At 40.3% G+C, this 27,309-nt stretch overlaps 2 protein-coding genes and 1 pseudogene across 2 annotated transcripts; all 3 read right to left on the reverse strand.

The window, feature by feature from the left end:
• Positions 1-4,872: 4,872 nt before the first annotated feature.
• LOC116505811 (disintegrin and metalloproteinase domain-containing protein 20-like) lies at positions 4,873-7,056 on the reverse strand. Its single transcript, XM_032213222.1, has one exon. It carries the CDS (start codon positions 7,054-7,056, stop codon positions 4,873-4,875), a length of 2,184 nt encoding a protein of 727 aa, XP_032069113.1.
• Positions 7,057-12,583: 5,527 nt separating this feature from the next.
• On the reverse strand, positions 12,584-14,686 carry LOC116505817 (disintegrin and metalloproteinase domain-containing protein 20-like). Its single transcript, XM_032213236.1, has one exon. The coding sequence runs from the start codon at positions 14,684-14,686 to the stop codon at positions 12,584-12,586; it is 2,103 nt and encodes a 700-aa protein (XP_032069127.1).
• A 7,056-nt stretch (positions 14,687-21,742) lies between these two features.
• On the reverse strand, positions 21,743-23,926 carry LOC116505825 (annotated as a pseudogene).
• Positions 23,927-27,309: the final 3,383 nt, after the last annotated feature.

Genomic DNA, 27,309 nt, shown 5'->3' on the forward strand with positions numbered 1-27,309 from the left:
TGGCAGAGCCAACAAGGCCATGGGAGGAAATTGCAGTGGACTTTATAGTGGAGTTGGCAAAGAGTTGAGGGGGGACACTGTGATCTGGATTGTGCTAGACTTATTCTCCAAGCAGGCACACTTCATATCCTGCAGAAGCCTACCCTCAACCCACCAGCTAACCAAACTGTTCCTGAAGCACATCTACTACCTGCATAGAGTGCCACAAAGAATCATCTCAGACAGAGAGGTCCAGTTCATGGTTGTTCTGGAGGGAGTTCCTGCGGTACATAGGTGTGTCCTAGCAGCTTAGCTCGGCTTTTCATCCAGCTAATAATGAGAAGAATGTCTGAACACCATGGTAGAGCAATACCTGAGGTGTCAGGCAAACGATCAGCAGTCCAATTGGGCAAACCTCCTGCCTTTCACTGAGATTGCGTATAATAATGCTGTTCACAGTAGCATGGGACCAACTTCGTTCAAAGTAGTGAGTGGCATGGACTTTGTCCCAATGCCAGAATACCCAAGGGATTTCCCCCCCCTCCTCAATCAGCTTGACAGACTAGCTGTCAATGGTAAAAGAAGCATTGGAATATGTCAAGAAAGTGCTAGCTAAAGCAGCACAGACCTATAAGACACAGGCAGATGAACACTGAACCCCACAATGGCCATCCCAGATGGGGGGAAAGGTCTACCTCTCCACAAAAGACTTGAAGTTAAAACTCCCCAGCAAAAAGTTGGGATCTAAGTTCAGGGGGCCATTACCCATAGTGAAGATTATCAACCTGGTCACAGTGCATTAAAATTGCCCCGACTGCTATGGAAGATACACCTGGTATTCCATAGCAGCCTCTTAAAACCTGTGGTCAGGTCAATTCTGAGGCCACTACCCGGTGAGCCCCAAGACCCTGTATTGATAGGAGGCTTTAAAGGTGAAAACCAGCACCTTGAATTGAACCTGTAGCCATGTTGGCTAACAATGCAGCTCCTGTGATAGATGTGACACATGTGCATGTAGAGATCTGCACAAAACCATGTGGGCCACTTCATTTTGAATCAACTAGAGCTTCTGGAGGGCTTTCAAGGGCAGCTCCATGTAGAGCGCATTGCAATTGTCAAGACAAGTGACTAAGGCATGAGTGATAGAGAGTAGGGATTGTTGGTCCAGGAAAGGGTGTAATTGGTGCACAGCTCGTAGTTGTCCAAAGGTCCTTCTCCCCAAAACTGCCACTTGCTCTTTCAGCAGGTCACAAATTCAGGAGAACTCAAAGATTATGCAGTGGGTGTATTTGGGGAAGTGCCACACCCTCCTAGACCATAAATGGCAACTGTCCATGGACCAAAGTGCTGTTGGTGACATCATGAGAGAAGAGCTGGTGAAACTGGTGTCTTTGCCTGAAAGAACACAAGGGATAGATATCTACAATGCTATGATGGAGGCTTTTTCGTCACAAGACATAAGACCAGAAAAAGTGGTTTCAATTACTATTGATGGAGCACCTTCTATGGTGCGGGCAACATCTGGTTTCATACAGTTGTTTGTTAAAGAAATAAAGCATAGTCATCCAGTTCCATTGTATTATACATCAAGAAGCTCTTTGTGCCAGGGAAAGCAGCAAAAAATTTGAAGATGTCCTCAAAAATGTCACAAAAATTGTGAATTTCATCATGGCTCGTTGTTCTGACCCCCCCTCCTCGTCCTACACCAAAGCACGCCGAGATAAAGATACTTCAAGGATTTATTAACACAGAGACTAGCCCTTGGAAGCAATCCAGCACAGATCAGTCCTTGGCAGCAATCCAGCACAGACCAGTCCTTGGCAGCAATCCAGCAAAGACCAGTCCTTGGCAGCAATCCAGCACAGACCAGTCCTTGGTAGCAATCCAGCCTGCCAAGCTAGCCACAAGAGTTCTCCAGTTCTAGTAAATATGTTGACTCCTGCATTGAGCGTGCGCACAATCATTCCTTTTATAGTCTTGAGAGGAGCGTAATTAACACCAGCTGAGTGCAATTATCTCCTGTAACTGCGTAACTGTTCCTTACGCCTATTAGCTCTCCGTTGCCGGGCATCCAGGACCAACTCCCTTGTCTCCTCCCCACTGCTCAAACACATGTCAGGATCACACTCCCGTGTCTCCTCCGCACTGGTTCAAGGCTCAGGCGCCTCCTGGTGGCCAACCAGCCTCTCTGCGTCCTGCTCAGAGTTGGAACCTTGTCCGGGTCCTCCGCATCCTCCAGAGCAGACTCATAGGGCCCCTCGCTGTCGGAGTCTGGTGGCAGCTCCAACAGCTTCTGCTGGGCTACAACAGCCCGTGCTGTGAATTATCGACAGTTTAAAGAACTCCTTGAGGAAGTTCAGGCACAGTATAATTGTTTACTTATGTACAGTAATGTCCGGTGGCTCAGCAGAAGATGAGTCCTGCAGAGTTTTGTAGCCTGCTTGGATGAAATTAGGCTGTTTATGGATGAAAAAGGGCAGGAATGATATGGCCTGGTTACCAACCTCACTTTTTTTTTTTTTTTTTAACAGATTTTACAGTATTCTTCAATGGAGTGAACAAACAACTAAAAGGTTTTGGGGAAACAGCAGAAAGGATCTTTTGTGATATCAAAACATTTGAGAGAAAACTGGAAGTTTTTGAAAGAGACCTTGAAAGTGGGCAGCTGAAATATTTTTCAAATCGAAAAATGCATTTAGAAAATTCTACAACATTTGCAGACAATCCTACAAGCCATCAGGAAATCAATAAGGAATTTTCTAGCATTGTAGCAGCTCCAAAGTTGAATTTTGGTGACAGAGTTTTACAGTTCCGTAAGATGGAGACAATGCTGTGTTTTCTTACTTCTCCAGATAAAGCCAAATTTAAAGAACTCGATCTTATCTGTTTACACTGGTTAGACTTAGGAAATGTGGAAATGGACCTATTGAATTTCAAGAAAGCTCCATGTGGAAAAATAAATTCTGTGACCTGCGGGAAACACTTGAGAAGATAGAAAGGGACAGTGCAGGATTTAAACTAAATTTTGTACTAGTGTCTGGTGGGACAAATAAGCAGCCAGTGTTTCTATAGTGGAAATAAAGACTATATTACTATTCTTCTTCTCATCCTTTCTATTACCTATCTCCTCCCACTTAGGACTATAACCACTTGCTTGTATTTTTACGGTTTATATTGTTCTGTTTGTTTCCTAGTATGATTGTAACCTATGATTATCACTAAGTGTTGTATCTTGTGATTCTTGATGAATGTATTTTTTCCCTTTCTTTTTCGTTTTATGTACTGGGAGAGCATATGCACCAAAGACAAATTCCTTGTGTGTCCAATCCAGAGGTGGGTTCCTACCAGTTCGCACCTATTCGGTAGAACCGGTTCATCAACTCTACTGAAGAGGTTCCACTAGTGTACCCGAAAAGCAGGCTACACCTACAGAAGAGGTTCCAAAATTTTTTGAAACCCACCACTGCCCACCCACCCACACAGAGAGGCAGACTGAGAGACACACAGAGAGAGAGCAAGAGAAAGAAAGGAAGAAATAGATAAATAAAAAAAGAAAAAAGAAAGAAAAAGAGTGAGAGATAAAAGAAAAAAAGAAAAAAGGGACAGAGAGACAAAAGGAAGGAAAGAGAGAGAGAAAGAGAGAGAGAGAGAGAGAGAGAGAAAGAAAACACATGGCTGGCAAGCCACTCCCACAAAGGAGGCCACACCCACAGAGTAGGTTCCAAAAAAAATTGAAACCCACCACTGGTCCAATCACGCTTGGCCAATAAACAATTCTATCCTATCCTAAATGTTAGATAGCAACCCTACCTAATTCCACATAATAACAGTTTAGCCAAAGGAAATAACATTAAAAGAGAAAGAAATCATCTCTTGGGTCCTTTATTACCATTTCATTTACTTAGTGTGAGATGTTTTGGATGGAAAATCTCTCTTGGAAAAGAGAGTGTTTGTCCAGTTAAGATTGTCAATAAGGAGGAAAAGCGGGGGGGGGGGACACTGGGGCTGTCTTCACTGGTGCATTGAGTTTGAGTATGTTTTTGGAATAACTTATCAATAGCAAGTGCCATATAGGTGTCCTGAGAAGGGAAGAATATAGAAGGAAGAAGCAACATGGCTCTATTTCTTTGCTAAGTTATTATCATTATAAAGTGACTGATGTTTCTTGTAGCTGTGAGCCAGAGGAGGAATTGGTGGTGGATGAATGAAGGGCTCTTCTACCAGACGTAGCTCTCTATGAGAGTTCGTTTATATGAATCTTTCTCCCTCCCTCTCTCCCTCCCTCTCTCTCGTGTCAGTGTGTTTTTTGCAGTGTGTGAGAAAGGGTAGCTGGGCACACTGATGACACTAAGAGCTAGGCTAAAACCTAAACAACCTTTTATTTAAAACAGATCAATCATAGTAGAACAGATGAGACCACTTGTAACTGAATAACGCAGAGGGCCATGTTGGAGATGTCTTTCTCCAGTAGTCATTGAGTGGCTTCACAATACTAAACGTCCATAATAATTTCATCATTAATCTGAACAGGGCAGAATTAGAGAAGGGTCGATGTGCAGTGCTGTGTTGACAGCCCAAATTCTCTATAATCAACAATGCCTCTTGATCTTTGTTTCACATCCAATGTACAGTTGGTATAGTTGGCTAATGCTTGAGGTTATCTTCAGTTCAGACGCTTCGTTTTCAAGGCTGTCTTGGGGAGTTATTTTTCATTACAAATCAGAGATTTACTCAACTCATTCTCACAGACTATATCACAAGGTTTCTTCACCTTCAAAGAAATGTCAGGGAAATATATTTAAAACATTGAAGTTTCAAATTTTTTGTTTTTCAATTTGACTATTAATTCCTGTGCTTATTCTGGATGTGTTGTGCATTCTTAGCAAGGGTGAGTTACATTGGTGCTCCTTCATCATTTGATTCTGTAGCATGGACTCTTCCCTGAAATTTTCCAAATCGGTTTCTCAGCCTATCTTTGAACCAGATAATCAGACCAGGAGAAACAATTGTGAGACAAAAGGCACAGAATATTCCAGCTATAGCTGAGATTTTCATACTACCGTTAGCCTCTATTGAAATGGGAAGTAGCCCACTGTCTATGCTACCTCCATAGCCTATATTGCTGCAGTCTGGAGGGGCCCATCCAATATCACAGTGACAGTGTTGAAGAGTGTTACAAACTCCCCGATTGTGGCACATTGTGACATTACAGTCATATTTCAGAATGGACACATTGACACAACTACCCTCAATGCACAACGTGTTATTGCCACAAGGAGTACCATCTCTCACGGCTCCAATATCATCTACCTTCATCCCAGTGTGGTAGTCAGTACCCCAGCACTGATTATCTCCAATGGAAGTATGAATTATTGTAGTGTGATCCTCCAAAGAAGGAATTTCTTCACTTTTACACTGGATACGGCCACAGAGGGTATCCCCAGTATCACATTTCTTGTAAATTCCATGTTTAAGGCCACAGTTGCCAAAGCGATCACCTTTATTATTCACTTGTCTAAAGCAAGCTTCAGAAGCGACTGTTGCTCCACTACCAAATATCATTTTGCACTGCATATCATGAGTCGTGCACTTCCCATGATAACAATACACACCATCATTACACAAGGCACCATCTTGCACATGCACATCTTCTGGGCAGTGCTCTGAAGTCCCATTGCAATATTCAGGGAGATCACAACTGCTAATCTTCTCTCTGCAAACAGTTCCACGTTGACGATACTGGCAGTTAGCACAGCACAGTCCAAAGGCACAAACAGCCGTGGGGCGCAAACGACAATTACGTAGACAGCATGGATCTGACTTGCATTGTGTTTCTGACCCAATGTCACACTGCTCTCCATTTTCCACTCTTTTGTTACCACAATATGTAATCGTTATGCTAGTGTCTTGTGGGACAAATAAACACCAAGTGTTTCTATAGTGAAAATAATCCTTGTAACTGCAGTTACTAAATTTATCAGTCTCTGTTATATAGGGTGCCATAATGCAAACAGGCTTTCCACAATGACAATAATTTTCATCATGTTGCATTCCAAGATTGTGTCCCAGTTCATGGGCAAATAGTTCAGAAATAAGAAACAAACTGGAAGTTCTATACGATTCTATACCACTTGCCCAATGACTGCTACATATAGTTCCAACATAAGCAAGTCCTACTATTACCCCAAAATTCCTATATGCAAATAAGTGACCAACATCATTTTTTAAAATTTTAAGCAAGTGGTCTTTTCTCCAAGTACTAAACAATTTAAGGGTGTCATATGATGAAGTGGTAATCTCTATGGGGTTGCTTTGTGACCATATCACTAAGCCTACTATTGACAGATGAACAGAAAGTGCATCATAAAATGAATTTGCAGTGTGGATAATATCCAGAACTCGCATTGTAATAAAAGATTCATTGCTGTTAAACTGCAAATATCGTTCATGATCAATCACAATTGCTACCTTAACATATCTCGTATGTGGCCACCAGGATTTACCAAAAACTTCTTTGTTTCCAAGATTCTCTGTTTCAGGAATGATGTCCTCTTGATGTTTCTGCTGTTTCTCTCCTACTCCACAAGTCATTCGGGGAACCCCTTCCTCTAATTCTAACTGAAACACCACATGTTGAAAGGTAGAAGATTCCTGGATTGGTTCAATTTCATAGGTCTTATTTTCCATTTGTATGAGACCTCTCAGGCCTCCTGAACATGTACTGAGGGTGACTCGAGAAGAGGACTTTCTCTGTATAAATCCATGGTAGAAACAATCATCCTTGATAAAAGGATGATCCACCTGGAGATCTCCTGCTGTATCATAGGTGAAGACAGGAAAGACCTTAGGGATGAAGTTCTTTCTTTGCCTGAGGAATACCACATGGGGATTTCCTTCAATGGGCAGGAGGTAGCTCACATCCTGGGGTTCTTCTTGCCCATACTTGGGAGACAGCTTCCTTGGGATGATCACGTCGTAAGAGGCATATCTGAAGCCCTGAGGAGGTGCCTGTCCAGAAGCTGCATTTTGGACAATCTTAAGCAATATCACACTCAACAATGGCAGACAGGTACTCATTTTCATAGAACAAGGATAGAAACTGACCTTATTCTTAGAAAGGAATTTCAACAGAGATCGTTATAGGAGAATTACAAGTGTCTGTGTAAGAGAGATGTTAGGACAGACTCAAACATTTGAAAATGAGGATTCTGTACATAGCAACAGAAAATGAAATATTCTGGAATGTGGGTGGAGTTTAATCAAACAAATGTAGAATACAAGAGCAAAGCAAGATTTATGAAATGTTATTATGATGACTCATTGTTTAATTACTTGAAGTTCCCAGGTTAACTCCCAACAGCTTGATTTCTGTTCGTATCCTACTGTTGTCTAGTTTATCTAGCAGGAATGAACTGCATATTTTTTTCTGGTTGGCTGAGGGTGTGAATTGAAGTCAATTAGTTCAAGTGAAGTAGCCTATCAAATTAGAAGAGATGTAGCTTTGTAAGAGCTCAAAACCAACAATTTGAACCTTCTAATTTCGAATTCAAGGTCATTTAATTTTTTCTCCATGCACAAAAGTCATTTTTAGTGGGGGGGGAGGTATTGAGGCTTTTTACATACCAAATGGTCCAATCTTTGAATTAAGAATTTTCATCCTTATTGAATTGAAGATAAACCAGACAGCTAGTCAGGCAGGGAACAGGCAAACAGGGAGAGGGAGGGGGAGGGAGAAAAGCATGTCAGTCTAACTAATCTCAGATCTTCAAATCCACATCAAATTTATAAGTTAGATTTGCTATTTAGTTCTGATCATCTGGTATGAAGAATCATGACACCACTGAAATTTCATTCAAGTTTTCAGAGCTTTAAACAGAAGCTCTGCATAGGGGAAGATATAGATAAATATGAATGTATTGCCTAATCTCCTGTTGATTTAGCAATAGGAAGGAATAATGCTTGGAATGATTGACAGTAACCAAGGGAAGGTTTGGCAATGGAAGTTGTATGGCGATTGTAGAAAACAATTCCGATACTATTTTTCCCTAAAGCTTGTACCTGATGAAATTTACAAGTATTGTGGGGTGAAACTGTATTAAGGACCATAAGCTTGCATTCTTAGCACAAAAAACCCCCTTTAAACGGCTGTTCAGTCTGAACTCTTCTTCATTTTTGAAAGGGTGAACCAAGATACAAGAGCAAGAAAAACGGCAAATATTTGTGTCATGTTTAAAATGTTGTGGTGTTAAACTACATGAAACAGCAACAAGACAAAAAATTGTCCTGTTCAACAAAGATTGCATCGGATACTGCAGAGTCTATACACCTCCTGTTAAGTGGGATCAAAAGCCTACTAAAATTAGATTCCAAAAATGAATGTTTTGTTCTTTTAGCTTTCTTTTAAACTTCTTGATGTGTTTGTTGATGACTGACTTGTCTGAATACCAAGTATGCCAAGATTTCCTTGCACTTTGGGATTTAACTTGGTCGAGGATGCTGACTGTTTCCCCATCCGAATGGTCGAGTTGATCTGTGTGTTGTGTGACTAAGGAGTTTCATTGTGTCATCTCACTGAGTGTTGATATTCATGGATATGTTGTGCTGGTTTTCTGCTGCCTATCCTACCTAGTGGCTGTTACAATCCTTACCGTGTATATTGTAGAGGACTCCTAATTTTTTCCCTTTTCTTTTGGGGCTACTGGGTCTTCTGGCTTGCTTGCTTGCTTGCTTGCTTGCTTGCTTGCTTGCTTATTATTTATTTATTTATTTATTTATTTATTTATTTATTTATTTATTATCATTATTCATTTATTCAGTTATTTATCTTTTATCTTTTATCTTTTAATGTTTGTGTTTATGTGTTTATGTGTTTAAGTGTTTGTTTATTGTTTATTGTTTATTGTTTATTGTTTATTGTTTATTGTTTGTTGTTTGTTATTTGTTATTTATTATTTATTATTTGTTATTTATTATTATTACAGAATGTTTATAATCACCTATTTACTCAAAGTGATTCTAGATAGCTTACAGATAAATAAACAATGTATTAAAAATAATTAAAAAATAGTAAATCCACCCCCCTCAGCCACCACACGCACACACACACACACGCACACACACACACACACCTCAGCCACTATACACACTAAATCAGCCATTTAAAGGGCTCCATCCCAGGTTCTCCACATTCGCTGGTGAAACATGCCTTCAGGGCCTTACAAAAGAGTTTCCGAGTGGGGGCCCAGTCTAATTTCTGGAAAGATAATGTTCCAGAGGGAGAGAGCCACTATGGAGAAGGCCCTTTTTCTGGGTCCCCCCAGATGTACATCCTTAGAGGACAGGACCCGCAACATTCTTTTCCTCCACACTCTAATGGGTCAGCTGGATGTGATTGGCAAGAGACGGTCGCTCAGACAACCTGGTCCCAAGCATAAAGGGCTTTAAAGGTGACAACCAGAACCTTGAATTGTCCCCGGAGCCAAATTGGCTAACAATGAAACAGAAAATCCTCAGTGCACCCCTTCAGGTGAACCTCAATCTCCTCCTTCTCCAGGAGCAGACAGCTCACCTTAAAGAGTGGTGCTGATAAATTATCTGCAGATGCAATTAGTGTGGGGAAATATTTACACTTCCTACACAAATGGTTACAGGGTAGGCCACAGTAGCAGCTCTTACCCATGTTCGGTCAAATTCATCCCTTATCTTCTGCCAGCAGTGCTCTAGACATCTCTTAATCCCTTTCATCCATCTCGGTTCCTCTGTATACCCCCGAGGTTAGAGAGGATCAATGGGTGAGCAGAGGGCACATGGACGCAATCCGATCCAGAGCCTTGATCACCTTTCTATTACAGTAATTAGGAGAACAGCAAGATTATGCAGCAGATCTGCTGTTATGTCCCCAGTTCCTGGTGGAACTGGGGACTGTAAAAATATATATTTTTTCTATGTGCCTGTTGATGGCTGACTTTTCTGAATACCAATTTTTCAAGAATTCCCTTGCAAAGATTAGGACCGAATCCTAAGCCATACGCTTGCCCAAATGTTCATTCACCAGAAGAATAGACTGGCACGTACTAGTGCTTCTACTAAATTCCATATTCACCCGCCAGCTCTTCATGAGTAGGAATAGTTGTTCCGGAACCAGCTATCGGAACACGCTTACCGCCAGTGCCAAGTTTGCATCATCCACTCCTGCTTCCCCCAACATGATAGATGAGTGAGCTTCTTCCAGGCATCAGGTTTTTTTTTTAAAATTAGCAGAAAAACGTATTACTCTTTCTATATATCCGAATAATCTTTGTGGAGATCATTCCTGAGATTCCCCAGAATAGATAAGGAGTAAAATGGGAATGGAAAGTAGCACTGCACATCTTTTCCCTCTTGGAAGCTGTAGAAATGTTACATTGTAACACTACCAAATTCCATATAGTAACAGTTTAGATAGGGCAGCCATAGGCTATAACAGGAGTGTCAAACTGGTGTCCCACAGTTTGGATGCGTCATGTGCAGGCCACGCCCACCCCAGCTCCACAAAGGGGGGGAAACATCACGATACGTCACATGATGGCAATATGATGCCATGAGTTTGACACCTGTGAACATTAAAACAATAGCAACAGCACTTAGACTTCTATACCATTTCATTTTACAGCCCTCTCTGAGCAGTTTACAGAGTCAGCCTATTGCCCCCAACAATCTGGGTCCTCATTTTACCCACCTCGGAAGGATGGAAGACTGACTGAGTCAACCTTGAGCCTGGTGAGATTTGAACCGGCAAATTGCAGGTAGCAGTCGGCTGAACTAGCCTGCAGTACTGCATCCTAACCACTGTGCCATCTCAGCTCAACAGAAAGAAATCATCTTCTGGGTCTCTTATTTTCATTTCATTTACTTAGTGTGACATGTTTTGGATATGACAACCTGTTTCTCCACCATTTAAAAACACGTGAGTAGAGCATAATGCAGTTAAGGACTGGCAATTAAACCTAGTAGTATCGGGATCGTGGTCACCAGAGAGTCACCATGTGGCTTTTTAAAAAGAAAAACCACAAGGTGAATAACATAGTAATGGATCAAGGAAGAAACAGATCTTTATGCAAGAATATCTGCTGCATTCAGAGCCGATTCACTGGTGGACTTTCTTCTTTGCCAGATCTCTGTTGAACATAAACAGCCTTGAAAGCAAAAGAGAAGAATTGCCATTAAGGTGAAGAAGGCAGAGGCAGCCACACTGGGATTGTCCTCATTTGTGCGGTAAATTTTTTGGAATAACTTATCTGGGAAAAGTGTCCTGTTGGTGTCCCAAAAAGAAAAGAAGGAGGAAGGAAGAAGCAACATGGCTCCATTTCTTTGTTGAGGTACCATTAAAAATTGACTGATTCTCTCTTCTGGGTGAAACCCTTCTACAGAGGAGGAGCAGGGAAGTGAGTCTATGAGAGTTTATTTATACGTTTATATATATATATATATATATATATATATATATATATATATATATATATATATATATATATATATATATATATATATATATATATATATATATCCCTCCCTCCTTCCCTCCCTCCCTCCCTCCCTCTCCCTCTCCCTCTCTTTCTCTCCCCTCCCTCCTTCTCTTCCTCACCCCTTCTCTATGTGTCTGTGTTTTGCGGTGGGTTAGGAAATGATAGCAATAGCAATAGCAGTAGACTTATATACCGCTTCATAGGCCTTTCAGGCCTCTCTAAGCGGTTTACAGAGAGTCAGCATATTGCCCCCAACAATCTGGGTCCTCATTTTACCCACCTCGGAAGGATGGAAGGCTGAGTCAACCCTGAGCCGGTGAGATTTGAACCGCTGACCTGCTGATCTAGCAGTAGCCTGCAGTGCTGCATTTAACCACTGCGCCACCTTGGCTCTGATGATAATTGGATACACTGATGACACTGATAGTTAATTTTTCCAGTGGGATGAAAACCTAAAGAATATTTTATTTTGAACAGATCAAACATAGTAGAAATGATGAGAAAAGTTGTAAATGAATAACACAGAGGACAACATTGGATATGTCTTTCTCCAATTATCACTGAGTAGCTTCAAAATACCGAATGTCCATAATAATTTCATCAATAATCATGCCAGAGCAAAATTAGAGAAGGGTCAGTGTGCGCTGCTGCTGACAGCCAAAATTATCTATAATCAACAATGCTTCTTAATCTTTATTTAAAATCCAATGTACTATTGATATAGCCAGCTACTAGTTAAGGGATCTTCAGTTCAGACACTTCATTTTGAAGGCTATCCCAGAAAGTTATTTTTCATTACAAATCAGAGATTTTCTGAACTCATTCTCACAGAACTTAGTTTGCATATATGGGAGGTTTTCTTCCCCTTCAAACAAGCCAGATTTTTCAAAAGGGTATGTGTCTCAGAAACACCTTTAAAATATTGAAATTTGATATCTCTTTGTTTTTCAAATGGACTATTAATGCCTTTGCTTATATTGAATGCACTGTGGATTCTTAGCAAGGATAAGCTACACTGGTATTCCTTCATTTTATTTTTATTTTGTGGCATGGACTCTTGCCTGACATTTTCCAAATTGGATTCTTAGTCTATCTTTGAACTAGATAACCAGATCAGCACAAACAATTGTGTGACAAAAAGCCAAGAGTATTACAGCTACAGACGAGATTTTCATATTAGTTTTACACTGTGCTATCAATGGAGCTGGCCCACTGTCTATGCTACCTCCACAGCCTCTATTTCTACAGTCTGGAGGGGCCCATCCAACATCACAGTGACAGTGTTTGAGAGTGTTACAAACTCCATGATTGTGGCACATTGTGACATTACAGTCATATTTCAGAATGGACACATTAACACAACTACCCTCAATGCACAACGTATTATCGCCACAAGGAGTACCATCTCTCACTGCTCCAATATCATTTACCTTCATCCCAGTGTGGTAGTCAGTACCCCAGCATTCATTATCTCCAGTGGAAGTATGAATTATTGTAGTGTGGTCCTCCAAGGAAGGCATTTGTATATTTTTACACTGAATACGGCCACACAGGCTATCCCCAGTATCACATTTCTTGTAATTTCCATGTTTAAGGCCGCAGTTGCCAAAGCGATCACCTTTATTATTCACTTCTATGAAGCAAACTTCAGAAGCGACTGTTGCTCCACTACCGAATATCATTTTGCACTGCATATCATGAGTCGTGCAGTTCCCATGATAACAATACGCGCCATCATTGCATACAGCACCATCTTGCACATGCACATCTTCTGGGCAGTGCTCTGAAGTCCCATTGCAATATTCAGGGAGATCACAACTGCTAATATTCTCTCTGCAAACAGTTCCACGTTGACGATACTGGCAGTTAGCACAGCACAGTCCAAAGGCACAAACAGCCGCAGAGCGCAACATACAATTAGCTTGACAGCATGGATCTGACTTGCATTGTGTTTCTGACCCACAGTCACACTGCTCTCCCTTTTCCACCCTTTTGTTACCACAGGATTCAAACTTAAATGTTGTGTTAGTGTCTGGTGGGACAAATAAACACCCAGTGTTTCTATGGCGGAAATAATCCTTGTAACTGCAGTTACTAAATTTATCAGTCTCTACTGCTTCGGCTGCCATAATGCATTTACTCTTTTCACAATAACAAAATTGTTCATCATGTTGCATTCCAAGCACGTGTCCCAGTTCATGGGCAAATATTTCAGAAATTAAAAACAAACTGGAAGTTCTATAGGATTCAATAGCACTTGCCCAGTGACCGCTACATATTGTTCCAACATAAGCAAGTCCTACTGTTCCCCCAAAATACTTATATGATAATAAGTGACCAACATCATTTTTTAAAATTTTAAGCAGATGATCTCTTCTCCAAATATTAAACTGTGAAAGTGTGCTACCTGCTGCAGAGGTAATGTTTATGGGGTTGTTTTGTGACCAGATCACTAAGCCTGTTATTGACAGATGAACAGAAAGTGGATCATAGAATGAATTTGCAGTGTGGACAATATCTAGAACTTGCATCGTAATAAAAGATTCATTTCTGTGAAACCTCAAATATAGTTCATAATCAATCACAATTGCCACTTTGATATATCTTGTATGTGGCCACCAGGACTTACCAAAAATATCCTTGGTGGCAACATTCTCTGTTTCAAGTATCATGTCCTCTTGATGGCTCTGCTCTTCCTCTCCAACTCCACAAGTCATTTGGAGAGCCTCTTCCTCTACTTCTAACCGAAACACCACGTGTTGAAAGGTAGAAGATTCCTGGACTGGTTCGATTTCATAGGTCTTATTTTCCATTTGTATGAGACCTCTCAGGCCTCCTGAACATGTACTGAGGGTGACTCGAGAAGGGGACTTTCTCTGAATAAATCCATGGTAGAAACAATCATCCTTGATAAAAGGATGATCCACTTGGAGATCTCCCGATGTATTATAGGTGAAGACAGGAAAGACCTTAGGGATGAAGTTCTTTCTTTGCCTGAGGAATACCACATGGGGATTTCCTTCAATGGGCAGGAGGTAGCTCACATCCTGGGGTTCTTCTTGCCCATACTTGGGAGACAGCTTCCTTGGGATGATCACGTCGTAAGAGGCATATCTGAAGCCCTGAGGAGGTGCCTGTCCAGAAGCTGCATTTTGGACAATCTTAAGCAATATCACACTCAACAATGGCAGACAGGTACTCATTTTCATAGAACAAGGATAGAAACTGACCCTATTCTTAGAAAGGAATCGCAACAGAGATCGTTATAGGGGAATTATGAGTGTCTGTGTAAGAGAGATGTTAGGACAGACTCAAACATTTGAAAATGAGGATTCTGTACATAGCAACAGAAAATGAAATATTCTGGAATGTGGGTGGAGTTTAAACAAACAAATGTAGAATACAAGAGCAAAGCAAGATTTATGAAATGTTATTATGATGACTCATTGTTTAATTACTTGAAGTTCCCAGGTTAACTCCAAACAGCTTGATTTCTGTTCGTATCCTACTTTTGTCTAGTTTATCTAGCAGGAATGAACTGCATATTTTTTCTGGTTGGCTGAGGGTGTGAATTGAAGTCAATTAGTTCAAGTGAAGTAGCCTATCAAATTATAGAGGTGTAGCTTTGTAAGAGCTCAAAACCAAAAATTTGAACCTTCTAATTTCAAATTCAAGGTCATTTAATTTTTTCTCCATGCACAAAAGTCATTTGGGGGGGGGGCGGAGTACTGAGGCTTTTTACATACCAAATGGCCCAATCTTTGAATTTAGAATTTTCATTCTTATTGAAGATAAACCAGACAGCTAGTCAGGCAGGGAACAGGCAAACGGGGAGAGGGAGGGGGAGGGAGAGGGAGAGGGAAAGGGAGTGGAGGTGGGAGTGTGAGAGGGAGAGGGAGGGAGAGAAGCATGTCAATCTAACTAATCTCAGATTTTCAAATCCACATCAAATTTATAAGTTAGATTTGCTATTTAGTTCTGATCATCTGGTATGAAGAATCATGACACCACTGAAATTTCATTCAAGTTTTCAGAGCTTTAAACAGAAGCTCTGCATAGGGGAAGATACAGATAAATATGAATTTATTTGAATTCCTCCATTAATACTGAATCCTTATGTCCTATTCTAGCTAAACTTCCATAATATTTAATAGCAAACTTTTCTAATCCTCCTTTCCAGATAACTGTTTGCAATTTTCATCCAGTTTCCTTATATTGTACCCATACATATATATAGGTTGTCATCATTATCCCTCCTTTATTTGACTATATCCTGTATCATAACATTTCCCCCCTAATAATCAAAACTTAACTGTATCTAACTTAGTTCTTTTTTATTAACCTTTATATATAATCCAAAGGGATTTCTAATCTTCCTTTCATGGGTACCATTCAATATTCATATCCAATTATTACTCATCATGACACTACACATTGTATACAATAGTAACATTATCAATTATTTATTTGACTATATCTATTATCACTAAATTTCACTAGGTTTAACTAGTTTTAAATTATACTCTTCCATTTATCAACCTGTATCTTTCCAATGACAAAACAGTCTCATGTTTTCTGCCATTTGTGATATTAACCTTCTAAACATCTTCTTGATCAGCTTTGTATGGACTTCTCTTAGCAACTCCTTGCTTGTAAGATCTCTCATGTAATCTTGATGCCCTCTTTCTGTTTCTTTGTTCCGTTTATCTTTTATTGCCAGCAGTGTTATCAATATTCTTGCAGATAAGGTTTCATAGTCCATAAATTCTTTAATTTTTTCTTCTTCTTCTATATCTTGCTCTTTGAGATAGATTTCCTCTCCATTTATTTCCTCTTTCAATATTCCATTCTTTGCATTTTCAAAAACAAACCAATTGCCATAAATATCAGCAAGTTTAATCTCTTTATATTCATTTTCCACTTCAATTTTTTGGGTTTCAATCCCCTCATTTTGCATTTGATAAACATCTTCAATTTTCCCATCATATTTTACTGTAAGCTGCTCTAAATATTCCAGTTTTTGTTCTATTCTTTCATATGTATTTGATAGTTTTAGTAATTCTGAAAATATTGTCTGCAAGCTTACGATCTCTATATTTTCTTGACATTGTGCCATCTTAACAAGCACAGCTGCCCTCGCTTGGAAAATTATTAAAGTTAAAACATGAATTCACAAAAGCCGTTTTTCCCCTCTTCTCTCGTTGAAAACACACTTCAAAGGGACATCTGGCTTACCCCTATCGCTCTGTAATGAGCCATCAAAACAAACCATGAAGAAAGGAGAAGGTTCCACTTGAATACAGCTCCAATCAACAAAACCTGTCAGCATTTGAGCAGTGCAGCACTGTTACGATGTTTCTTTTTTATATCTATTTTGTATTTCAAATTAGAAAAAGAGGTCCAATCTTTAAATGAATTTAAAAAAATACCCACAGCAATGAAAGAGGAAAGCTTTGGTCTTTAAATCACAGAGATTCACAGAGAAAAAGTAGAAAAAGAAGACTTAATCCATCCATTTTATGGATGCAATTTATGCAATTTGTTGATGTATCTTAGTATTGTATTCTTAGACATGGTGTCAAGTACCCCGATGACAATGGGTATCACTGTTACATGCTTCATCCATAGCCGTGTAGTTTCGATGGCTAGGTCGCAATATTTCATTATTTTTTCTAGTTCTTTTTCTTTTACTCTGGCATTTAAAAGGCTTGTAAAGATTCCATCCATAAAGATAGTATTTAAAAAACGTGAGATAACTGCTACCCAGAACCATTAAAAGTTTAATTTTGCCGCTTGAGTCTTCTATTTTTCAATTTAAATCAATTTTTAAGTTTTTATAGGCAGTCTCTTTTAAAATGGTAAAAAATCCTCACCAGCTGGAAACACTTTCACTTTCCATTCCTTCAGTTTTGGCCCCAACCAAAAGCCCCAACCTCATCAGCCTCGGCTGGAATTTTTGTCACCGGCTTGAAGAACTTCTCTTGCTTCTTTCGGGGATTTTGCGATATCCCCATATCAGCAAGACATATTCTTCCTGTTCACTGTCTCTTCGGGACAGTTTATATCCATTTGGACCCCCCAGTGGCAAAAGTGTTGACTGCGATCTCTGAGCATTGAGATCACACTTCGTGTCGTCGTGACTTCGGCCCTGCCTCTCGTGTGGTTTTATTTCTATGTGCCTGTTGATGGCTCATTTGTTTGAAACCCAAGTTTCCAAGATGGTATTAAGATTGTGTGATAGTAGCAATTGGATATGTATTTGTATGGTTAGTACTTATATAAAAAGGGGATTAATGGGCAGGTAATTTGACTGACTATACATACCTATGTAATAGATATAAACTGTAATTGCTGTAAGATTCAAAAACTACATGGAAATGCTTATGCAAGAATTGTCGCACTATGTCCAATATTTTTAATGTTTATCTAATTAAAAACATTTTAAAAAACGATCTGCAAAACAGTGCTGGGAGGAGTTGTGTAGTGTTTATGTGAGAGAGTCTGCAGGTAGCAAGGTGTTGCTGACTTGGAAACTGTATAAGGCACAGCTGAAGCCAGGAGAGTGTATTTCCACATATTTGCAGAATATGAGAAGGACATTGCTTACGTTGGAAGAAAAGAGAATGACTTTTACTGAAGCACACAAGACATATGTGGTGCTTAGGTCTTTGGACAGTTCATGGGATGTTCTTATGACTAGTCTAGAGTCCATGCAAGGACAGGATTTAACCATGGCATATTTAATGGGTCGGTTTTTAGAGTAGCAGCAGAAACAGCTGGAGAGGAGAACAGGAAAGGAAGGAGAGTGTGTTCAGCACAGTCCAGCATCTCCAACAGTCCAAGATGCTGGCAGAGATGAATCTTTGGACATGAAAAATGTGCTATATTATCCATGCAGCGAGGAAAAGTGAAAAATACAGAAGGAATGGAACTGGGAAATGGAGATATAGTGAAAGCATTAGCAAAGGATGATGGTTAAAAGTACCTAGGCATATTGGAAGCAGATAACATCTTGAATGGAAAAGCCAAAGAGTCAACAAAAAAGGAATACATCAAGAGGGTCTGCAAAATATGAAAATCAAAGCTGAATGCTGGAAACATAATTCAAGCCATTAATAAATTGGCAGTTCCAGTGATACGCTACTCAGCTGGAATCATGAACTGGACTTTGGCTGAACTGAAAAACCTGGACCGGAAAAGACACAAACTTTTGAATATGTACCAACTTTACATCCACGAAGTGACATCGATAGGTTGTATTGCCAAGAAAAATAGGGGGCAGGGGGCTATTGCAAATCCATCAAACTGTAGAAGAAAAATGGAGTTTGAATAAATTATGTGAACCAAAGTACAGAAAAATTGCTGCAGGCTGTGAAAACGGAGAACGGCATAAAAACAACAGAAACAAAGGCAAAATATAAGGAAAAACAGCTGGATGACAGATTAAATAGATGGAAAACCAAAGTTTGTATGGACAGCACTTGAAAAACATTGAAGGAAAATGTGATGCCAACTTGACATGGACATGGCTTAGGATGGGCACCCTCAAGAAAGAAATGGAAGGTTTAATGCTGGCTGCTCAAGAACAAGCACTACAAACTAATGCCATGAAAGTGAAGATACAGAAATTCACTGACAACCCAAACTGCCGACTTTGCAATAACAAAGACGAAACTGTTTCACATTTCATATATGAATGCAGCAAAATCACACAAACTGATTACAAAGCTGGACACAACGGAGTTGCTAAATTAATCCAATGGTCATAATGTAAAAAATATGGTTTACCTGTATCCAGAAAGTCATGGGAACATAAAGTGGAAAAACTTATCGAAAATGAGAAGGTGAAGATCTTGTGGGACTTTCAAATACAAATGGATCGTCATTTGGAGCACAACAATATCATAGATGGAGAGAGCTGAAGTGTACAGTTTATTGATATTGCTGTTCCAGGAAATGCCAGAGTAAAAGAAAAAGAACTAGAAAAAATAATGAAATATCGCGACCTAGCCATCGAAACTACACGGCTATGGATGAAGCATGTAACAGTGATACTCATTGTCATCGGGGCACTTGGCACCATGTCTAAGAATACAATACTAAGGTACATCAACAAATTGCAGCTTCCTGCAATAACACCAGCGGAACTGCAAAAAAACTACACTACTTGGAACATCATATATTTTGAAAGGTATTTGGTTGATACCTAGGATACCTGGCAGCAACCCGTATCAACCATTAGCACCACTCACTGGTATTTGTAATGCATTTCTGAATGTTCAGTTGGCTGAGTTTCATGTTTAATGAATAAAGTATATAATAATAATGTAAATAATAAAAAATATTTTCAAAAATATTTTTTATCATGGCTCATTCCGAGATTATGTACTAGCTAATGAACAAATATTAAAGATATAGTGAACAGGCTGGTGGTTATGTATTGTTCAACAGCAGATCCATAGTCATCTCTACAAATTCCTCCTGTGAATGCTAATCTAGCTCATTAAAATTCTTGAATGCAAATAAATGAGCAGCATCATTCCTTAGACGTCTTTGTAGTGATCGTCTTCTCCAATCAGTGAAAGATCTAAGAGTCTTATGTATGTCCCACTTAAGGTTTATGGGACTCCCTTGGGTCCAGATTTCCAGTCCAGCTAAAGACAGTTTAACAGACAGTGGTTCATATAATGAAGTTGCCATATGAAGAATATCTGTTACACTCATAGCAACTAGAATTTTATGCTGAAAGATAGCAGATTGCTCAACTGGCTCAAATTCATATGTTCTATTTTCTAGGGATACGGTGACTCAGTGGCTAAGACGCTGAGCTTGTCGATCAGAAAGATCAGCAGTTTGGCAGTTCAAAACCCTAGCTCCACATAACAGAGTGAGCTCCTGTTACTTGTCCCAGCTTTTGCCAACCTAGCAGTTCGAAAGCATGTAAAAATGCAAGTAGAAAAAATAGGAATCACCTTTGGTAGGAAGGTAGCAGTGTTCCATGAACCTTTGGCGTTTAGTCATGCCGGCCACATGACCACAGAGACATTTTGTGACAGCACTGGCTCTTCAGATTTGAAAGGGAGATGACCACACACACCCTGGAGTCCAGAATGACTAGCACATATATGCGAACCTTTATCTTATTTTCGAATTCCGAAATACCTCTGAGTCCTCCTGAGCAAAAGCTGAGGGTGACCAGAGAAGAGGGTTTGTCCTGAACAAAGCCATGATAAAAACAATCATCTCTGATGAAAGGTTGCTCCATCTGGAGATCTCCTTCTTCATTATAGTAGAACACAGGAAAATGTTTAGGCACCAAACCCCACTTCTGTCTGAGATGTACCACTTGCTTATTCCCTCCAATCTGCAGTAAATAGGTTACATGCTCTGGTTCCTCATGTCCAGACTTGGGTGTCACTTGCCTGAGAATGATTGTTTCATAAAAAATACGCTTAAAGCCTGGAGGCCATTTCTCTTCAACGGTCCCAGCCAAGCTCTTCCTCAACAGCATCACAAATAGGCATGAAATATACATATCCATTTCCCATCGAGAGAAAGAAACCCATCAAAGTAGAACCTCTTGACACCTTATTCAGGGAAAGAGAGTCCACTATAACTTTTATGGGCTGGAAAAAAAGTAAGGAAGGATGTGCACGAATCGCAACTTGAAAGATTCTGACTATAGTAACAATAAATGGAATTCTTTGGAATATAATGGAGTTTAATAGAGCAAGAACAAAAACTGACAGCCAAAGAATTGCTAAATTTTGAATTTGAGCCCCCTCCATTACAGGAAGGTGGGAAACAATCCACAAATGGGCCAATACAGGCCAGAGACCTTGCTTGTTTGAAAGATAGTTGAGATGCTCTATTATTTGAAAGATCCATGATAGAATGGACAGGAACAAGCATCCTTCCAATTTTTTATCAATCCTCAAAAGAAATGTTCTGATTTTCAGCAACTGGTTTAACCTATTATTGTGACTGGCTGGACTAATTCTTAGTGAGAACAAAAACATACTAGCAGAAGTAGTAATAAAAGTAGTAATTGTACTTTCTTGCTAGTACAGCTTTCGGCATGTTGATAGGAACTAGGAGCCTGGGACAACGTGAATTAACTCTTCCTCCCAAAGTTGAACTTGGAATTTAAAACTAAAAAAATTAAAACGATTTAATTTAATTTAATACATTGAAATTTCAAGTGCCTTTTAAAAAATTGAGAGTTAATTCTTGTGATTATACTGGATGTGTTGTGCATTCTAAGCAACCGTGAGTGTTCCTTCATCGTTTGATTTCGTAGCATGGACTCTTTCCTGAAATTTTCCAGATTGGCTTCTTAGTCTATCCATCAACCAAATAACCCGGCCAGCACAAACATTTGTGAGACAAAAAGCAGAGAGTATTGCAGCTACAGATGAGGTTTTCATATTAGCTTTAGACAGTACTGTAACTGGAGGTGGCCCAATGTTGATGCTACCTCCATAGCCTTTATTTCTGCAGTCTGGAGGGGCCCATCCAACATCACAGTGACAATGTTTGAGAGTGTTACAAATTCCATGATCGTGGCACATTGTGACATTAAAGTCATATTTCAGAATGGACCCATTGACACAAATACCCTCAATGCACATCATGTTATCGCCACAAGGAGTACCATCTCTCACGGCTCCAATATCATTTACCTTCATCCCAGTGTGATAGTCAGTGCCAGAGCAATTATCATTTTCAATGGAAGTATGAATTATTGTAGTGTGATCCTCCAAAGAAGGAATTTCTTCACTTTTACACTGGATACGGCCACACAGGCTATCCCCAGTATCGCATTTCTTGTATTTTCCATGTTTAAGGCCGCAGTTGCCAAAGCGATCACCTTTATTATTCACTTCTATGAAGCAAACTTCAGAAGCGACTGTTGCTCCACTACTGAATATCATTTTGCACTGCATATCAGGAGTCGTGCAGTTCCCATGATATCAATACACGCCATCATTGCACACGGCACCATCTTGCACATGCACATCTTCTGGGCAGTACTCTGAAGTCCCATTGCAATATTCAGGGAGATCACAACTGCTAATCTTCTCTCTGCAAACAGTTCCACGTTGGCGATACTGGCAGTTAGCACAGCACAGTCCAAAGGCACAAACAGCCGTGGGGGCAACGTACAATTAGCTTGACAGCAGGGATTTGACTTGCATTGTGTTTCTGACCCACAGTCACACTGCTCTCCCTTTTCCACTCTTTTGTTACCACAAGATTCAAACTTAAATGTTGTGTTAGTGTCTGGTGGGACAAATAAACATTCAGTGTTTCTATAATGGAAATAATCCTTGAAACTGCAGTTACTAAATTTATCAGTCTCTGCTGCAAATGGTGCCATAATGCATTCACTCTTTTCACAATCACAAAATTGCTCATCATGCTGCATTCCAAGAACATGTCCCAGTTCATGAGTAAATATGACAGACATATAAAACAAACTGGGGGTTCTATAGGATTCAATAGCACTTGCCATGTAACTGTTACATATAGTACCTATATATGCAAGTCCTACTGTTAACCCAAAATCTTTATATTTATAAGCAAATAAGTGAGCAACATCATTCTTTAAAATATCAAGTAAATGGTTTGTTCTCCATTCATTAAATGATGAAAGTGTGTCATCTGCTATATGGGTAATGTCTATGAGATTTTTTTGTGACCAGATCACTAAGCCTGTTATTGACACATGAACAGAAAGTGGATCATAAAATGAATTTGCAGTGTGAATAATATCCAAAACTTGCATCGTAATAAAAGATTCATTGCTGTGAATGATCAATCACAATTGCTACCTTAATATATCTGGTATGTGGCCACCAGGATTTTCCAAAAACTTCTTTGTTTCCAAGATTCTGTGTTTCAGGAGTAATGTCTTCTTGATGGGTGTGTTGTTTTTCTCCTACTCCACAAGTCATTCGGGGAGCCCCTTCCTCTACTTCTAACCGAAACACCACATGTTGAAAGGTAGAAGATTCCTGAACTGGTTCGATTTCATAGGTCTTATTTTCCGTTTGTATGAGACCTCTCAGGCCTCCTGAACATGTACTGAGGGTGACTCGAGAAGGGGACTTTCTCTGAATAAATCTATGGTAGAAACGATCATCCTTGATAAAAGGATTGTCCACCTGGAGATCTCCTGCTGTATTATAGGTGAAGACAGGAAAGACCTTAGGGATGAAATTCCTTCTTTGCCTGAGGAATACCACATGGGGATTTCCTTCAATGGGCAGGAGGGAGCTCACATCCTGGGGTTCTTCTTGCCCATACTTGGGAGACACCTTCCTTGGGATGATCACGTCGTAAGAGGCATATCTGAAGCCCTGAGGAGGTGCCTGTCTATAAGCTGTATTTTGGATGATCTTAAGCAATATCACACTCAGCAATGACAGACAGGAACTCATTTTCGCAGAATGAGGGTAGAAACTGACCCTATTCTAGGAAAGGAATCCCAGTTTGGGTGGGCACATGGGAATTGAGTGTATTTATGTGTGGGGGGGAGAGAGATGCTGGGACATACTTAAACATTTGAAAATGAGAATTTTGTACCTAGTAACAGAAAATACAATAGAGTTTGGAATGTAGGGGGAGTTTAAAGAATCAAAATAGAGAATAGAGAAGCGTAACAAGATTTATGAAATGTTATTATGATGACTTTTTATTTAATTGAAGTCAATTAGTTCACGTTAAGTAGCCTATCATACTAGAAGAGGTGTAGTTTTGTAAGAGCTCATTTGATTTTTTCCTGTATTAACAAACCACATTTTTAGGTATAAAAATTATTGAGACTCTTTGCCTTAGAATTTGCAACCTTATTGAATTGAGGAGACAGAGAGGCAGGCAAGCAGAGAGAGAGATGGTGGGGGCATGTCAGTCTAACTAACCTCAGATCTTCATATTTAAGAGGAGACCACATTCATTCATTCATTTATGAGAATGTATATAGCAGCCTACTAGTTCACAGTGACTCTAGGTGGCTTACAGATAATAGAAAATGTATAAAAAATAATTATAAAATTAAAATAAAATAATAACTCCCCGGCCCCCTCAGTGACTACACATATTCAAATCAGCCTTTTAAAGGGCTGCACCCCATTCTCTGTTCTCCAAACCTGCTGGTGAAACCATATCTTCAGTTCCTTATGAAAGAGTCTCAGGGTGGGCGCCAGTCTAATTTTTTGAGGGATAAGGTTCCAGAGAGAGAGAGACACTAAAGGGGCCCTTCTTCTGGGTCCCAACAGATGAACTTCCATAGAGGACAGGACACACAACATTCTTTTCCTCCACACTCTAGTGAGTCAGCTGTATGTGATCGGCAAGAGACGGTCACTCAGATAACCTGGTCCCAAGGATGAAGGGCTTTAATGGGGACAACCAGTACCTTGAATTGCACACGGAAGCAAATTGGCAACCAATGTAATTCCCATGTAAGAGGTATCATATGTGCACATAGAGGTCTGCACAAAACCATGCAGGCCAATGGATACTGAAACAAATGAAGCTTTCGGAGGCTTTTCAAGGGCAGCGCTATATAGAGCACATTGCTATAGTCAAAACAGGTGAATAAGGCCTGAATAACCGTGAACAGGGATTGTTGGCCCAGGAAAGGATGTAAATGGTGCATAAATTACATTGTGCAGAGGCCCTCCTGGCTACAACTGTCACCTGCTCTTTCAAGCAGGAATCGCAAATCTAGGAGAATCCCATTTATTTACTGGTCTGTTTGGAGCAGAACCACCCCATCCAAGATCAAAGATGGCAATTGCCCATGGACCAAAGTACCCCAGAGCCACCCAATCTTACCAGGGTTCAGGTTCAACCTGTTGTTCCCCCACCAGTCCCTAATGGCCTCCAGGTACTGCGAGAAGGAGATCGGGGCATCACGTAACTCACCATGGACTGAGATATGTAGTTGTGTATCGTAAACATATTGATGATATCTCAGTCCATAGTGATGGATGATCTCACCCAATGGCCTCCTGTTGATGTAAAATAGAAGCGGAGAGAGTACCGAGCCCTGAAGAACTGCGCAAGACAGTGCACAAGGGCTGGACCTCTTGCTTCCTATTAACACCGGGAGTGGCTACAGAGGGAGGAAGTGAACCAGGATACCACACAGACCCCTACTCCCAACTCCCGAAGTCACTCCAGAAGGATACCGAGGTCAATGGTATCGAAAGCAGCCAAGAGGTCAGGTAGAGCAAGGATGGATGCACATTTCTTGCCAGAAACCATCCAACTATGAGACCAATGGTGTTTCTGTCCCATATCCAGGCCTGAATGGTAGAGGTCTAGATACTCCATTTCACCCAAAACCCTCTGGAGCTGCCACACAACTACCTTATCTATAACCTTCCCCAAAAAGGGGAAATTGGAGACTGGTCAGAAATTATCCAACAGGGTGAATCCAGCGATGGTTTTTAAGAAGAGGGCAGACCTCAGCCTACTTAAAGTGCTGGGGAGCTACCCCATCCTATAAGGAAGTATTGATCATCAGCAGAATCCCCCCACATATCACTTCCCTTTCATAAGCCTGGAGGAAGCATGGGTCTAAAACAAAAATGCTTGCGCTCAAACACCCCAAGAACCTTCCACTTCCTCAGGAGCAAGAATGGAAATGTTCCAGAGGTGGGTTCCTCCCAGTTCGCACCTATTCGGTAGAACCGGTTCATCAAATCTACTGAACCGGTTAGAAGAGGTTCCACCAGTGGACCCGGAAAGCAGGCCACACCTACAGAAGATGTTCCCAAAAATTTTGAAACCCACCACTGGTCCTTGGATATGATTATTCTACACTATCATGCTCATATTTATAAAACTCAGTGTCTCTGTGAAAAGTAAGGATGACTGCTGCATTTGTGGTGTAATTAGAACATTGCGTTGTTGAAGTTGTTTTAACGCAAACCAAAGATGCCTTTTAAAAAACAAGTTTACATCATATTCTTATGCATGGTAGTGCTGTGTGTGAGGTAATTTAAGGTGGTTCTGACAAGTGTCGTCGGCATCTTCATATCCGGTCACATGGGCGGCAAGCCACTCCCACAAAGGAGGCCATACCCACAGAGTAGGTTCAAACAATTTTTGAAACCCACCAGTGAAATGTTCCCAAAACACACGGCAAGAACCTGCCCCAGGATATTCCAGTGGACCAGCAATCATGCCAGTCTCTAACTAGGAACAAAGTTGAGTGATGTTGTCATCCAGAAAATCCACAAAATTCTCAGTGTGCCCCTTCAGGTGGACCAGAGTCTCCTCCTTCCCCAGGAGGAGATAGCTGTTGGGCCTTGGCTCCAATTGATCACAGCACACAAAAGGTAGTTCATTGAAATTCAGGTGAGTCCAGGGAAGACACACAGTCATAAATCATCCACCTCCTCTTCTCTGTTTCATCAACCTGTACCTTTCCAATTTCTCCGCTCTCAGCCTTTCTACTTTTCCACTTTACTTAAGGTGTTTTGGAGGCCTTTAGTTTATTTAGTGCGCTAATGGTGATACCCTGTTGTTATAGTAGTCAGTGGTATCAGTTCACCTGGTCAGAGAAATTAAGACCCAGTTAAGTGGGATTAAACCTGTTTGACTCCACGTTAGATTAATGAGCGTCCTTCAGACATTCATCATGCTTTGAAATATACAGAAAGACATGTTAGTCACTCTCTTACATCTGAATAATCTTTGTGGATAGCATTCCTATCATGTCCCAGAATAAATAAGGGGTAAAATGGGAGCAGAAAGTAGAACAGGACATCTTTTCCCTCTTGGAAGCTGCACAAATGTTAGATAGCAACCC

This window comes from Thamnophis elegans, chromosome 1 (genome assembly GCF_009769535.1).
Source record: "Thamnophis elegans isolate rThaEle1 chromosome 1, rThaEle1.pri, whole genome shotgun sequence".
NCBI lineage: Eukaryota > Metazoa > Chordata > Lepidosauria > Squamata > Colubridae > Thamnophis > Thamnophis elegans.